This window comes from Gossypium arboreum, chromosome 7, assembly GCF_025698485.1.
Source record: "Gossypium arboreum isolate Shixiya-1 chromosome 7, ASM2569848v2, whole genome shotgun sequence".
NCBI classification, from domain to species: Eukaryota; Viridiplantae; Streptophyta; class Magnoliopsida; order Malvales; family Malvaceae; genus Gossypium; species Gossypium arboreum.
In genome coordinates, this window is record NC_069076.1 from 84,669,484 (window position 1) to 84,685,122 (window position 15,639).

The following is a 15,639-nucleotide window of genomic DNA, read 5'->3' on the forward strand; positions in this document are numbered from 1 at the left end:
TCATCAAAATAAACACATGCAAAAAATTGATTATCCATCTTTAACCCTAAATCTATAAAAATTATTAAATTTCTCAATATGCAATTTTAAAAAAAATACTGTAAAAAAATTAAATAATTAACAAAAATTACCTTTAGAAAGTAAAGAATTTGTAAACCCTCAAACTAAACCCTAAAAGACTTGTCTTTTTTTTTTTCTTTCAAACCCTCATTTCCTCTTGTATTTTCTCTACTACTAAGTAGTTGTGGTTTTTTTTAAACCCTATTCTTTCTTTGCTATTTCTCAACTAAGTTAAGTCCTTTTCTGTCTTCTCTTCTCTTCTTTTTTTCTCTAGACCGACTTCTTCCTCTCTTCTCTAATCTTTACTCTCACTTTTTTTGAATCAGCACACATTTTTTTCAACACCCTAAAATTATTTATAAACCACAAAACCTTATTTTTTTGGTGAAACCCTAAAACACTATCATAAAAATCATGAAACCTTAAAATACAGTTGAGGTGTCCAATCAAACTAGTGCTGCCTGTCAGGAAGGCACGGCCCTAATCCCCAAAATACGACTTGTATCCCTTTTTTTTTTTACCTTTATAAAAAAGAAGCAGTCTCACCTCTACACCACCCTTAACCATTAAAATATTATTTTTTTTAAACAACAAGCTAATGATTGGGGTGAATACAAGGTTGGTGTCACTTCTACACCATCCTCAATCACCCACAACATACCATTTTGATAAATAATGTGGGTGGAATACCATTTTGGTATTTTTTATTTATTTATTTTTGTATTATTGAATTAAAAAAGCTTTAATACAGTGATAAAATTATACTTTGATGTCTCTTAAAAAATATAATTTAATCTTAACCTCTTAGAGTAAATTTCTAGATTCGTCCTTATTTTTAACAAGGTCTTATGTGCCAATTTTTGCCACGCTTTTAATTTTACTTCCAATAATTTTTTTCTTTACATCCAATAAAAATATAAAAATAATTTTATATAAAAAAAGACAATGTTGTTTCAGTAGACATAAAAATGGTCAACAATGAATATGGAACTTCTCTTGTTCTTTCTCTCTTCGGGAAAGAGAAAAAAAATGCTTTAAAAGTTTCAATCTAGGCTGAAAGAGAGAAAAAAATACGAAAAGGAGTCATTGCGGCCTCCTCTGTGGTGGTGGAGAATTCTCCAGGAATGATATAGTTTTTCTTTTTTCAAAAAATTAGGAGTAAATTGATAAAATTTGCGGGCAAATTACCAATAAAACCTTTTTTTTTTTTTAAATTTACCGAAATGGGCCAGGTCAAAAATTATTTACCGGAATGGGCGAGTTTTTACAAAAGCGTCCACGTCGGTAGCGTTGTCGGGAAAAAAGTAGGAAGCGCTTCCTCAAGGAAGCGCTTTTCACGTGACGTAAAATGCTTCCTTGAGGCGCTTTCATCCACGTAAACAAAGCGCTTCCTTGAGGAAGCATTTTCCGTGTTTGAACAAGAGTAACAGCTACTTTTTGACCGTTAGTAACCCCCAACGGTCCAAAAAAACTATAAAACCCCACCCTTTCATTTTTTCACACTTAAATCCTTTCAATCTTCAATCTTTCAATATTCTCTCAAATTTCTCTCAAATCTCTCAAATTTCTCTTAAATTCCTCTCAAAACTCTCGTTAATTGTTTCAAAAAAGCTCTAATTTTATTTTTTCTAAATTTATTTTTTAAAATAAAAAAATTTAATCGTGTTAGCAATAGCCGGAGAATTAATTCGCTTCGATGATAAACACATATCCGTCGAACAAATGCAAATGGTAAGTGTTAAATTTAATATTTAAATATTATTTAAGATTTCTGTCATTTATGCAAATTTAAATAATTTTTATTTTATTATTTCTTATAAAAGTCTGTAGATCGGATATTGCAATGCTATATCTGTAACATGACTGGTCCTCCATCACCGTTGATAGAGGATTACCTACGGGAAGCGGGTTTTTGGCACGTGACGATGATAGGTCGGGGGTGCAAGTTGGTCCCGAAACTTATTAGTGCGTTGATAGAAAGGTGGAGACCTGAGATGCACACATTTCATCTTCCATGTGGAGAGTGCACTATCACTTTGGAAGACGTGCACTTGCAATTAGGATTGCCGGTGGACTGGGACGTAGTCACTGGGTCCGTTTATTCTGCTGATTGGGGAGCGGTATGCTACGAGCTTTTTAGTGCTATTCCGGATAATATTAACGGAGGTCGGATCGAGATGGGTTGGTTACGAGACACATTTCCGGAGCCAGATGATGATTCTACCGAACTAGAAAAAATTCGATATGCTTGAGCATACATTCTTCAGATAATTGGAGGTTATCTGATGCCGGACTTGTCACGAAACCTTGTACATCTGAGATGGCTGCTAAAACTCGTTGATTTTAGAGCAGCTGGTGAATTTAGTTGGGGGTCTGCCGTGTTGGCAACACTGTACCGGGAGATGTACGGGGCTACGCAACCAAATAAAGCGAAAATTAGAGGTTTCCTATCACTACTGCAATTATGGGCACGGTTTTGCTTTCCATTTTTACGTCATCGAGTGGACCACCCATATACATTCCCACTCATAACGAGGTAAATTTTATATTAGATTTTACAATTATTACGTAAATTTAAAATATAATCGTATGCTAAAAATTTATTTAATTAGGTGGAACCATTCGGCAAGTTATGCTCGATTACCTACCTATCTTGAAGATATATGGCTTCTATTAGAGCAACTGTCGGAAGCACAAGTAAGTATTAAAAATATATATATACATACATAATAAAATAGTGGATTCGTATTTAGTATTTAGTATTTAGTATTTTTTATTTAACTAATATTTCCATCATTTTTATATAGTTTCAATGGACACCATACGAGGATCCGGTAATTCGGGCAGTAATTCCGGATGAATACTTACAAAATCCGAACGCTTGGCACGTGAAGGTCCCATTGGTCAACTTTGCTATTGTGGAGATGCACCAATCAGGCAGAGTATTACGGCAATTTGGATTCCGACAACTGATTCCTGTGGCACCTGAGGTGTTGGATGATCATCACAAAATCGACTTACGACAATTGCATACGGATTGGCCGAGATTTTGGTCACACTATATCCAAATGTGGGAAGATCGGTATGATTATATACCTACTCGGGAATCGATCATCGTTCTAGAGTTGGCGTGTGTGCTAGAATACATGCCATGGTTTAGGATCCATGGCAAGCCATATTTACTGTCAGAAGAGGAGAGGCAGTGGTAATTGCATGTCCAAAGGGAACGACGTGGCCCTTTAAATCCTAGAAGAAGGGACGACGACACAGGCCCATTAACAGCGCCCACACAATCACCTGGCCCAGCAACAGGACCTATACAATCACTGGGCCCGGCAGTTCAACCGTCGACACCCACAGCACAGCCTCTTCAGATGATGTCAGGTACGTATCCTAGCCCTTTTATGTATCGTAGCCCTTATATGTTTCCTTTTTCTAGTCCCATGGCAGGTTGGAATGCATGGCCCGGTTCATCTCCATTTCCGATTACTCCGAGTGGACCGCTGATCTATAGGCAACCGTCACACAAGGGATTGCAGGAGGGGCCGTTGGGGAGCTCTTCTTTTTACCAATCCCCATAACCTTATGGGTTTCAAACACCTCCGCCATTAATGATGCAAACACCTCCATAGTCACTATTCTATCAAGGCGGGTCATCCTGCCAACACCTACAACCAGAATCCTCACCGGAGCAAGCACAACCCCCGCCGAAAGCTGGACAAAGGAGGAATCCAACGTATAACCGTCGACGACCTCCATGTGGCACTGAATCCGATCGGCACGGACATTGTTTTTTATTTTAATATATTTGTACAAATATTGTGAATATTTTTATATTATTTTATGTAATTAGATAAAAGGTTGTTTTAAATAAAGTAATTGTAATTTACTTTTATATTTTTAATAAAATGGAAATTATTTTAAATAGGGCAACATTTTGAATATTTTATATTATTTCATGTAATTAGATAAAAGGTTGTTTTAAATAAAGTAATTGTAATTTACTTTTATATTTTTAATAAAATGGAAATTATTTTAAATAAAGTAACATTTTGAATATTTTATATTATTTCATGTGATAATATAAAAGTTTGTTTTAAATAAAGTAATTATAATTTACTTTTATATTTTTAATAAAATGAAAATTATTTTAAATAAAGTAATATTTTAAATATTTTTATATTATTTCATGTAATAAAATATAAATAATACAACATATTGACAATTACAACAACTATCAACTATTGCGATTTGGACATGATCTACTTGTATGGCCTGGGTTCCTACACCATCCACATAACTTTTGTTGATTGGTTGTTTCTCGGATATCCATATTGTTGCGTATTCTAGTCGAGCAAGGTCGACCCTTTGGTTTACGCCGCAACTCTCTATTCGGTAACAACTTAAACGGAGCAAGCGATACAGAGGGCCACTTACGCTCATCTGGGACTGGTGGAACTATGTGTCTCCACATGTTGTACATGTATTTCAATTTGTACATGTCGTCGACATAGCTTAGGGGATCCAGACGAAGATTTTGACAAGCTGCAATTACATGAGCGCATGGATAACGAAGTGCGTCAAACCTCCCACAATCGCAAGTCCTATTTCTTAAGTGTACACGATATTGCCCGCCAGTAATACCTTGGTGCAGTTTGTCAAACTCTGTCACACGAAACCATAAGTTGTCTCGATCGTGACACACTGTGTGCATAGTGTTCGTCCGTGCCTTCGCCTTGTTAATTTCTTGCAATACCTTTGCGCACCATACATGGCCTCCCTGCATTTGGCCTGCATAACTAGCTGCTCGTTTCGAAAATAGTGCCGCTAAACGAAAATATGTCTCTTGCACAACTGATGTTATCGGTAAATGACGTGTTCCTTTCAGAACAGAATTTATACATTCATCCAGGTTTGAGGTCATGTGACTATATCGTAAGTCACTGTCGTATGCTTGTGTCCACTGTTCGAAAGGTATATTACATAGGTAGTCATGGCCCTCTTCGTTAACTGAATGGAAAACTGCCAATATCTCATGAAAACAGTCCTTACTTATCTCATACCCTGCCAATATAAGTTGATAGCGAAAATTACATACCACTTTTCCATTTAAAATAAATTCAATATTCCAAACGAAATTATATTAATAGAGATAAAGTTAAATACCCATGTTGGCCACTTGCCGTCGTTCACCTTTAGATGGATATTGCCTGTAGTAGTTGGAAGCAATATGCCTTAGGCAATACCGATAGTGTGTGCGATGCTATAGGCTTCCCTGTCGCTCAATTGCAGCTAGTGTCCCGGTGCCTCTATCTGATATAACGCATATAACAGGTTGGGGGCAAACATACATCCTTAACCTAGAAAGAAAGAAATTCCAGTCATCAGCTGACTCCCCCGGTGTTATTGCAAACGCAATTGGAAGGATTCTTCCACTATCATCCTATGCGACTGCCAGCAATAGCCGATGGGTATATCTATCGTACATAAAGGTACCGTCAATTTGTACCAATGGTTTACAATATGCAAATGCGTCTCGGTATTGCTTAAAGCTCTAGAAGAGACGCTTAAATACTTGGCATCCACGGAGCAATCGGTCGTTGTAGTATGCAGGTTCTGTTTGAAGGTCTGTTATGCAACCTAGGACGTATCTCTCTAGCACTTGACACCATTACCATATTTCATTATATGAAGCGTCCCACCCACTATGCATCTTCTCCAAAACCTTTTGCTTAGCTATCAAAGCCTTGCGGTAAGAGGGCGTATACCCCATTTGGTTACGAATATTGGCAATTAAGACTGGCACTGAAGTCTTAGGATCTGCCTTCACCGTGGGTAGTATTAAGCAAGCTAACATAGCTGAATCTATCTTGGGATGATCTTGTGAAATACTTGTCAACGAAGTACGTTAAATAATGTAACATTACATAATAATAGTATTATTCAAAAACCTTAAATACTGTACCTGCAACACATGTATGTGGACCTTTATACTTTTTTATCTCCCACAACCCTGTCCTTTTCCTCAACGAGGCGTAGATTTTCCATGAACAACTTTCGTCTTGCACTGCACACTTCGCCTCAAACTTATAGGATTTAGATTTAACCACGTGGTAGTTAACACTGTTATTGATGCTATGTTGTTTCAATGCACCAAGAAAACTATCCTTATTAGAAAACTCTTTACCAACTTAAAATTCACTCGAATCCAATAACAAACTTATATGATCATGCGTTCTGTGTGGTAGATCTGGAAACTCCAATGCATCATCTACAGATAGATCAACATTATGCATGTGGGCTGGAGGCGAGTATGCCCTGAATCGTGGATCTTTTTCTTCATCTAAACCCCCTTCAACATCTTCAGGTTCAGTTGGAATAGGCTCCGGTTCAGAAAATAATCCAACTTCTGTACCATCGCGACTGGGCTCTCGAGGTGGATCCACATCGGACTCATCATCTAACCCACCATCATCTGTCACGTATGAGGTCCCCTCACCGGTGGACGTCATGGGGAGTACATCATCCCTTCTTCTGGGCGTTTTATAACGTCCCCAATTGGATGTAGATTGCCAAGCACTATAAGTTAATGTCGTTCCCCAGTACGTATTTCCAGCATCAAACATCGACCCACCTAGGTGCATGTTCCATCCACTAACAGAGTGTCGTGCAGGGGTTGTGTATTCCATACCGCTACCAAAAATCAGCGGTTCTGTGTTATGTAACCCACTAGCGAAGTGTCGGGCAGGGGTCATGTATTCCTCTCGAACAACGGCCGCAAATGTATCATTTGGCAATGCAAATTATACATATAACTCAATATATGGTGCTCCACTAGCAAGATGAGTCTGCACCATTGCCTCCAAGCTACGAGCACCTTTGATGTCGAACGAGTTATATGTTACTGGACCAATAGAAGCACAAAATCGATACCTAATAGACAACACTTTCATTAGCGTCATTCAGAATATTTTACGCCTAATCCTTTTACGAAGTTCTGTCAAATTTATGTTCTGGTTAAAAACCAGTCGTATTGTATTCTCTGAAAAAAAATAACACCGTTCTCGGTGTGACGAACCTCACCATCATAGTAAATAACAGCACTAATGCATTCACTCATCTTTAATTTTTATCCTTCTTAGCCTCTCTATTTTTTTTTTTTTGTAAGTTATGCAACCCGAGAACAAAATTTGGCTCATTTATAGCCCAAGTTATTTGAAACCATCAGTAGCAAAAGAGCGTCCACGTGGGAGCTTCTTTCGATACTTTTTCGAAAATGCATCCTGTTTGAAGCGTTTTGACACTATTTATCTGAACCGTCTTCTCAAAATTATTGTTTTAGAGACCATTTGTAGCAAAAGAGCATCCACGTGGGAGTTTCTTCCAGAATTTTCTTTGAAAATGCATCCCGCTTGAAGCGTTTTTACCACTATTTGCACGCATACCGTCTTCTCAAAATTATTTTTTAGAGACTCTTGTAGCAAAAGCGTCCACGTGGAAGCTTCTTTCAAGACTTTTGTCGACAACGCATCCTGCTTGAAGCGTTTTTGACACTATTTACGCAGACACGTCTTCTCAAATTTATTTTTCAGAGACTACTGTAGCAAAAGAGCGTCCACGTAGAAGCTTTTTTAAATTAACAAATAATTTAATTAAGTTACCCTAAACCCCAAGCCCTAATTTATTTGATTTTTTTTCTTAAATACCCTAAACCCTAAAATCCTAATCTAATTTTTTAAAATTTATAATTAATTTACTCAAGTAACCCTACCTAATTTATTTGATTTTTTCCTTAAAACCATAAACACTAAACCATAATCTAATTTTTAAAATTAGTAATTAATTTAATTAACAAACACTAAACCCTAATTTATTTATTTTTTTCCTTAAAACTCTAAAATTTAAAACCCCAAATTCCTAAAACCTTAACCCTAATTGCAAAAACCCTAATAAAAACACGGAAAATGCTTCCTCAAGGCGCTTTGCCTACGTGAATAAAAGCCCTCAAGGAAGCGTTTTTCATCACGTAAATAAAGCTTTGAGGAAGCGTTCTCTTTCCCCGACAACGTCTTTGACATGGACGCGTTTTGTAAAAACTAGCCCATTCCGGTAAATAATTTCTGACCTGGCCTATTTCGGTAAATTTAAAAAAAAGAGGCTTTTATTGATAATTTGTCCAAAATTTGCAAATATAGAAGGATTTAATTTATTTTTATGTCAATAAATAGCCACATCAAACTTCTATTAGTGACTTAATGATAGTGACTGAAAAATAAATTTTTAAAAGTTAATAAAAATAAAAAATTTATAATTAGATGGTCAAAATAAAAACACCATCATAGTTAGAGAATTATTTGTGTAGTTTTTTATTGAAACAAAACAAAGAACTTAATTTGCTTTAATTTTCTGTTCTTTCCCTTGTTTTAGTTAAGTTAAATTAAATAATAAAATAAAAAAAAGGAAAATTCAAAGAAATGTTTTAGTTAATTTACAACATTTTCCAATCACCAAATCCAAACTCTTAAATTTTTTTAGACCAATCATTGGTATGATGAAGGGAATAATCGGTAGAAAGCGTATTTAGCAATAAAAGTAGCAGATGAGCATAAACATAAAATATAATATCATGTCCTTTATTCAATAATGCTTGTCATCCCAAAACCCCTTTATAACATTGTTTTTTAATTTACACACACACACAAAAAGTGGTTCAAATTTGTAGCTTTATTTTAACTTTCTATTTCTATTTCTTTTCTTTGTGGGTTAGACAGTGTGCAACTTGAAGGGTTGGTTTTTAATGTTGGGACAAGCTTTGATATGTATGGTCCGAAGGCAGAAGGACAAAAGTTTGGGACACTGACAACAATGAAACCTCACCTAATCTGGGAACATTAAGCCCTTAATCATGAAGAATTAAGGACAGTGTACCCTAAGTCCCCTTCCCCTAAAGAAACAAAATTTTCTATTAAAGGAAAGGAATCTGAAATGTGGCATGGGCTTTTAGGTGATGACAGGGAATGGATGTTGACCTATCAACTTTGGAGATAACACCAAACATATCCATCTCATGTTTAAAGATTAAATATATGCAAATGGGTTTTTCTTGTTGATGACTTTGGTTGGAATGGGGCACACATCACTCTCTTATTAATTGTCAAAAGTGAGCTCAGATCACCCCCCCCCCCCCCCCAACCCCAATCCCCATTCGGAGATTTTCAATACTGTAAAAGAAACCAATATCACCCTCTTTTCTTTTATAACTTTTTGATACTCTTTTTTATTACCAAAGGAAAAAGAAAAGCTTGTGTCATCTAATCAATCTTATCCAAATTGGTTTTAGAGCTTGGTATAAGTGTTTCAAAGATATTGTTTAATGGATTTATATATAACAAAAAGTTGCATCTTTATATTAAAAAAAATGCGTAGTGCAATGATAAAACTATAAGTAGGATATAATGCAAGGAAACCCTTATTTTATTTGTCTGGATAGTACTTTGCAGCCTGAAGGGGTCCATAAAAAGGGCCAATGAGAAAGAGCATGCTGTTCGGTTACAATGAGAGAGTGGAGTGGGAGTCAGTGATTCACTCCAGTAGAGAGACCCCGCATTATTTTTTTTCTTTTTGTTAATAAAACTCAAAGCCCCACAAACAAATAGACATAAATAGAAGGGAGTCTGGCCCTGAGGGGCAAGATTTTGTGTACCGTAAGAAGAGTTTTTAAAGTCTGATAGAAAAATATGTATATAATTACACTGTAGAAGAGGTGTGTTGTAATCAATCAGGTTGGTTTCTTCATATTGAAGTAGAGACAGAAAGTAGAAGAAAACGACACCCATGGAGGATCAAAAGTTGCAAAGAGAGAAGATATATATATATATATATATTTATCTGAGAAAAAGACTGGGCCCCTTCAATTTGTTTCTATTTAGATCCCACTTTTGACAAGCAAAGCTTTCATCTGGTTATCTTTCTCTACTATTTTTTTATTATTTCTTCCTTTGGGTCTCTCATAAGCCACACCCAAGGTAGTCTGCACCATGTTCGTCGTCTAAACTGTAAAGAATCACCAAGTATTGCATGGCGAACCATCATATTCCTTATGCACTTCTTCATGGAATGAATGTTCCCACAAGTTTCATGTATGTAATTTCCAATACTATCTTCTTTTCTTTCTAAAATTGGTCCCTTTTTAAATTTGTTTCTATCTATGTCAGTAATCAAGAAGGATCTGCCTTTGATTTTGGAGAGCTAGAAGAAGCCATTGCTCTGCAAGGAGCTAAAGCAAGTAAAGCTCCTTATCTTCATTTTTTTTCATTTATTTATTTTTTCTGACGTTTGCTAAAGCTTAAAAGCTTTTTAGTTTAACCACCAACTCTCCTACACCTCAAAAGATAAGAGGTTTGAACATGTCTATAGGGGAAAAAGTAGGGGGGGTTACCATTTGCAGTACAGTAATGATAGTGAGGCTAGCACACTTGAATGGCGTGAGGCTACAAACATAGAAATCTGACCTTCCTACCATGATTTACTGACTCCATAACTGTATAAAAGAGAAAGCAGGCTGAGTTTATTAGGTTGCTATTGCTTCTAGCTTTCAACTTCAACCTCTTTGGCTTTGATATATATATTTTGGGAGATCCTATGAGATTTTGCTTTTGGGATTCTCTGCAGATTTATTAACAGGCAGAACTGCAGCTACTTTGGAGATGTTCCCTTCTTGGCCTATGAGATATCAGCAAACCCCCGTACTAGTTTCTTAACCCTTCTTTTTCACCATTGTATGTTTGACCATGTTTATAAAATAAAAGTGTTTGACAGTGGACCAGTTCTATGGGTTTAGACTACTTCTTTATATATTGCTGTTTAAATGGTTTGTTTTTGAGGTAATTGTGGATCTTTTTTTTTCTCAATCCAGGGAAGTTCAAAATCAGGAGGGGAAAGTACAGATTCAGGCTCAGCTTTGAACACTATCTCAAGCAAAACTGAGAACCAGTTTGAACCAGACTCCTCCATCAGTAAAAAGGCATCATCTTCATATCATCAGGCTCTTGACCAGCAGAATCTACAGCAACAACAACAAGAGATGGCAAGTGATCCTTCAATAACAGGAACATCACTGAATCAATCAGCTCCCATTGTCAAACCTCTCCAAGAAAAGGTCCTTAAAAGAACTACAGTTAAACATGCTTAAATTATTAATTAATCTCCCACAGTTTTTACTTTTTTTTTCTCTCTTCTTTTCATATCCCAACAACTCAGGATATTGAAAAGTTGGTATCATTTTTTGTCATTATTACTATTCTGATCCTTACTCTCTCCACCCCTACCCGTTTTTTTTTTTTTTTCTCTATGATCATTTCTTCATGCATATACAAGGGCACAGATCCGAAAAACCCACAGAAAATCAAAGGGTACAGAGTTTTTCTGATTTCTGAACGATTTTCTGGTATCTGACATGAAAAGAGAGAAAAAGCTGTACACTTTGAAAAGCTAAGAGAGAATCTGCACGATATATATATATATATATATATGTATATATTAGTCTCTTTCTTGATTGGTCACTATAAAACCGTATCCCCCCACACTTAAGTCAATACCTATAACTCACAGATGAACTTGTTTTTATCCTCTTTAAAATCAAACCCCCCCAAAAATATTCTTTAACCCTAAACATAAAGAAATGGCAGATTCTGATTATTTTTGCTACTCTTATCATGTTCATGGTTACTTGTTAGAAGAACAAGAGTCACATCACATCACCAATCTGTTTCTCTTAGAAATTTTGTGAGATCTCTTTAATCATTATATTTTTTTCTGTCAAAAAATCTACGGTAGTTTTTCTTTGATTTTTAAATTTATTGTTTTGATGATATTTTTTGTATTTCTGGTTTGGCTGTCTAAACTTGATAATTTATGTATTTATAACGCTGACTCTCTAATTTTCCAGCTTACCAAACAGCCAAATGCTCTCATTTTCCTGAGCAACTTCTTGTCTGTGCTTGATAAGAATCTTCTAAATCAGCAACCACTATTTAGTATTTTTTTTCTTCTTTAATCAAATATGAAATGGGTGTTATTTCATCTCATTAAACATATGTTAATACATGCACTTCGTTTATAATGTTGCAGAAAAGGGCTTCAACTTCTGAGAAACAGCTTGATGCCAAGGTTAAAATTTTAATACTAAAAAAACCCAACTCTTTGTTGCTAGATTCCTTCTGAATCAAAAAAGAAACTTCTTTTTAGTTGAATCTGTTTTAAATTGTTGCTTTTTTTTTTTCTCCAGACATTGAGGCGTTTAGCTCAAAACAGAGAAGCTGCAAAGAAAAGCCGTCTTAGAAAGAAGGTAACATAAAAAGGACATATATACTGAAAAAAAAACATACATTTGCATGTAGTTTCTTACTTAGGTGTCCATAACATGTAAACTGATGCATATATATATATATATATATATATATGCTTAAACAGGCATATGTTCAACAACTAGAGTCGAGTAGAATGAAGCTAACTCAACTTGAACAAGAACTTCAGAGAGCACGATCTCAGGTTTTTCTTTTTTTTATATTATATTGATTTTGATTTATATATATTTACTGTAAGTGTTTAGTGTTTCTTAATTAAAGTGCTTAGAGTTTTTGATTTTGTGAAATAGGGGCTTTTATTGGGGAGTAGCGGTGGTGGTGTTGGAAATATTAGCTCTGGTAAGTTCCTAATAAAAAAAATTAATGTTGCACTATTAATTTACTAGAAAGGGCTCTTAGTGTGTGAATATTTGCTGAATTGAGAGACTTGAAGAAAGTTTTAAACTGATGGGTAGTTTTGGAAGCACAGTGGCGAAATGTCGAGCATGCATTTTTAGTCCGGACTTTGACATAAAGTTGATTACTTTATTAATTTAAGGGTAATAACTTATTTGATTCTTTAATTTTACATAAAAAGTTATTTTAATTTTTATTTAATTTAATTTTTTAAAACTTGTTAAATCATTTAAAATGAATGAAAAAGTAATCAGTTGTTAATTTTGTGGCATGTACGTAAATATCACATCAAACATTAATTAATATTTTAAAATTTATTAAAAAATATAAAAATATTTAAATTTTAAAAATTAATTAATTGCTGACATGAAATGTACGGAGTGTGAGTAAAGTTAGTAAAGTTAATAAATGTTAATTTTTTATTCATTTTGAGTTGTTTGACAAACAATACAAAATCAATAACTAAAAAGACAAAAAAAAATATTTGACCAAATAAATTATTATGCCTTAATTTAAAAACAAATGGAAACTTGCGTCCTTGAATTCTTTTTGATAATATTCATTAATTAAGTTGCCTAATTAAATCATGTACCTCATTTTTCAAATGTATAATTGCTATTGTTGAACAATATATAAAGATAAATTTAATTATTTTTGAATGGTAAAATGATATTTTTAGTCAAATTGGCTCGTTTTAATATATATATATATAATATTTTTAAATCCTTCACGTATTTAAGTTAATTATAATCATTTATGAATAAACAATTATATTTATTTAAATTTTATTTCCCAATTAACACTTTTTGACAAATTCATTGGAGGACTGATCTGAGATTTGGTGTAGGGGCGGCAATGTGTGACATGGAATATGCAAGATGGTTAGAAGATGATGAGAGGCATATGTCGGAGCTTAGGACCGGTTTACATTCGAACCTTTCCGACACCGACCTTCGATTGATGGTCAACACTTACCTTTCCCATTACGATGAAATTTTCCGGTTGAAAGGAATGGCTGCCAAATTCGATGTTTTTCACCTTTTAACTGGGATGTGGACCTCTCCGGCGGAGCGTTGCTTCCTTTGGATGGGTGGTTTTAGGCCGTCTGAGCTCATCAAGGTTTCTTTCAATGCTTCCAAAATGGAATTCTTTTTCTTTTCGTTTTTTGGCTTTCAGTGTTAGTGGGACTGATCAATGATTTCGTTTAAACAAAATTGTGTTCAGATATTAATATCACAATTGGACCCATTAACGGAACAGCAATTGATGGGGATCTGCAGCCTCCAGCATTCTTCACAACAGGCGGAAGAGGCACTCAGCCAAGGACTGGAACAGCTCCAACAGTCTCTCATCGACACCGTTGCTGGCGGTCCTGCCATTGATGGAATGCAACAAATGGCTATTGCCTTAAGCAAGCTCGCCAATCTCGAAGGCTTCGTCCGTCAGGTAACATTATAAAAAAATCAAACGGTCATATATGATAAATCATGTAGTTCAAACGCTTGTTTGTAGTCAATTTCATATCATTTTATTCTTTATAATAATGATATGAAAGTTGCTTATCAATCCTGCCATCTGACAAATTCTTTTTCTATGATGGATTTCGTGTTTGACCATTAATATTAACAGGGACATATATGATTATAACTTAAAATATTTATGAAATTTTATATTTGCTACGTGTGTGGGGATGCTGAATGCTATTGGGGGGTGATTTCTATTTTGTTGATCAAACAATCATTTTTGTTGGGGGATTGATATTTGCTTTATCTGTAAGAAGTCAATTGGAATACTGGAGGATGGGATATTTTTATCTATAAATGTTTCTTTCAATAGGTGGTTTGAAAGATAAGCCCTAGCTAACTTGAACAATTAATGGATTAATCAATTTCTGATGGGAGTTCCTTTTTCAAATAATTTGATTAATGTATGTAGGCTGACAATTTAAGGCAACAAACTCTACACCAATTGCCTCGGATACTAACTGTAAGACAGGCGGCACGCTGTTTTCTGGTAATCGGAGAATACTACGCAAGATTACGAGCACTTAGTTCTCTTTGGGCCTCCCGTCCTCGAGGGTAACATCTTTTAATGTTTTTATTAACTTAATATTCGGATATAATAATTATAATCATGATATGATATGATGTAGGAGGTTGATGAGTGATGAGCAGCCATGCCAAACAACAACAGAGTTGCAAATGGTGCAGCCATCACAGAGCCACTTCTCACACTTTTGATAATTCAAAACAAGAAATCCATCCCTCCTAGCCAGCTATATATCAATATAATTTCTGTATTTAGTTTCAAAATCATATATGCAGCAAAGCAAATTGGACTATATATGTAATATATTTCATCAAAGCACGTTTTAAGTTTAGAGGAGATAGGACTTTTTTTTTGAAAAATATACATATATATATATATATATATATATATGTTTTCTTTTCTAAGTTATTGTTATTATTTAAGTTTATCCTTTGTAAATGAAAATTCAATTTTAATGTGCATAGGGTGCTAGCTTTTTCCTTCCAGAACAAATTTGCTCGATAGATATAAGTTGTGATTATTGCATGAAAAAAAAAAAAAAAAACCTAAAAATAGGCATCATAATGTTGTTCACGCAATTTTGAAATTTTTTGTATTCACGGGCCTTTGTTTAGAAAATTTCATTTATCAATAGCAGTCTCACTCTTTTTAAAAGTTTCTCTTCTAAAGCTTAAGTGACGCACTTAATTTAATACTTCTTTAATTACCATAAATTACAGTCACTTTTCCTCATAAATAATCACATGTAAACATCTTCAATTATTTTCAT

At 34.8% G+C, this 15,639-nt stretch overlaps 2 protein-coding genes across 3 annotated transcripts; both read left to right on the top strand.

Annotated features, from left to right (window-relative positions):
* Positions 1-1,919: 1,919 nt before the first annotated feature.
* LOC108477970 (protein MAIN-LIKE 1-like) lies at positions 1,920-2,312 on the top strand. Its single transcript, XM_017780427.1, has one exon. The coding sequence runs from the start codon at positions 1,920-1,922 to the stop codon at positions 2,310-2,312; it is 393 nt and encodes a 130-aa protein (XP_017635916.1).
* A 7,299-nt stretch (positions 2,313-9,611) lies between these two features.
* Positions 9,612-15,329, top strand: LOC108481443 (transcription factor TGA9-like). 2 transcript variants are annotated; one of them, XM_017784576.2, is made up of 12 exons: positions 9,612-10,199; positions 10,275-10,345; positions 10,732-10,805; positions 10,976-11,218; positions 12,190-12,228; positions 12,347-12,406; positions 12,532-12,609; positions 12,716-12,764; positions 13,669-13,940; positions 14,046-14,267; positions 14,757-14,899; positions 14,974-15,329. In XM_017784576.2, the coding sequence occupies exons 1-12, from the start codon at positions 10,138-10,140 to the stop codon at positions 15,059-15,061; spliced, it is 1,401 nt and encodes a 466-aa protein (XP_017640065.1). In that variant the 5' UTR covers positions 9,612-10,137; the 3' UTR covers positions 15,062-15,329. The 2 variants fall into 2 exon arrangements, with proteins under 2 accessions (XP_017640065.1, XP_052886393.1); XM_053030433.1 differs by having other exon boundaries at positions 10,283-10,345.
* Positions 15,330-15,639: the final 310 nt, after the last annotated feature.

Excerpts from the sequence above, each read along its gene's own strand:
- LOC108477970 (XM_017780427.1), top strand. The coding sequence starts at position 1,920 with ATGACTGGTCCTCCATCACCGTTGATAGAGGATTACCTACGGGAAGCG.
- LOC108481443 (XM_017784576.2), top strand. The coding sequence starts at position 10,138 with ATGGCGAACCATCATATTCCTTATGCACTTCTTCATGGAATGAATGTT. Across the intron at positions 10,806-10,975 it reads TGAGATATCAGCAAACCCCC|GGAAGTTCAAAATCAGGAGG; the intron begins GTACTAGTTTCT and ends TTCTCAATCCAG. Across the intron at positions 13,941-14,045 it reads GGCCGTCTGAGCTCATCAAG|ATATTAATATCACAATTGGA; the intron begins GTTTCTTTCAAT and ends AATTGTGTTCAG.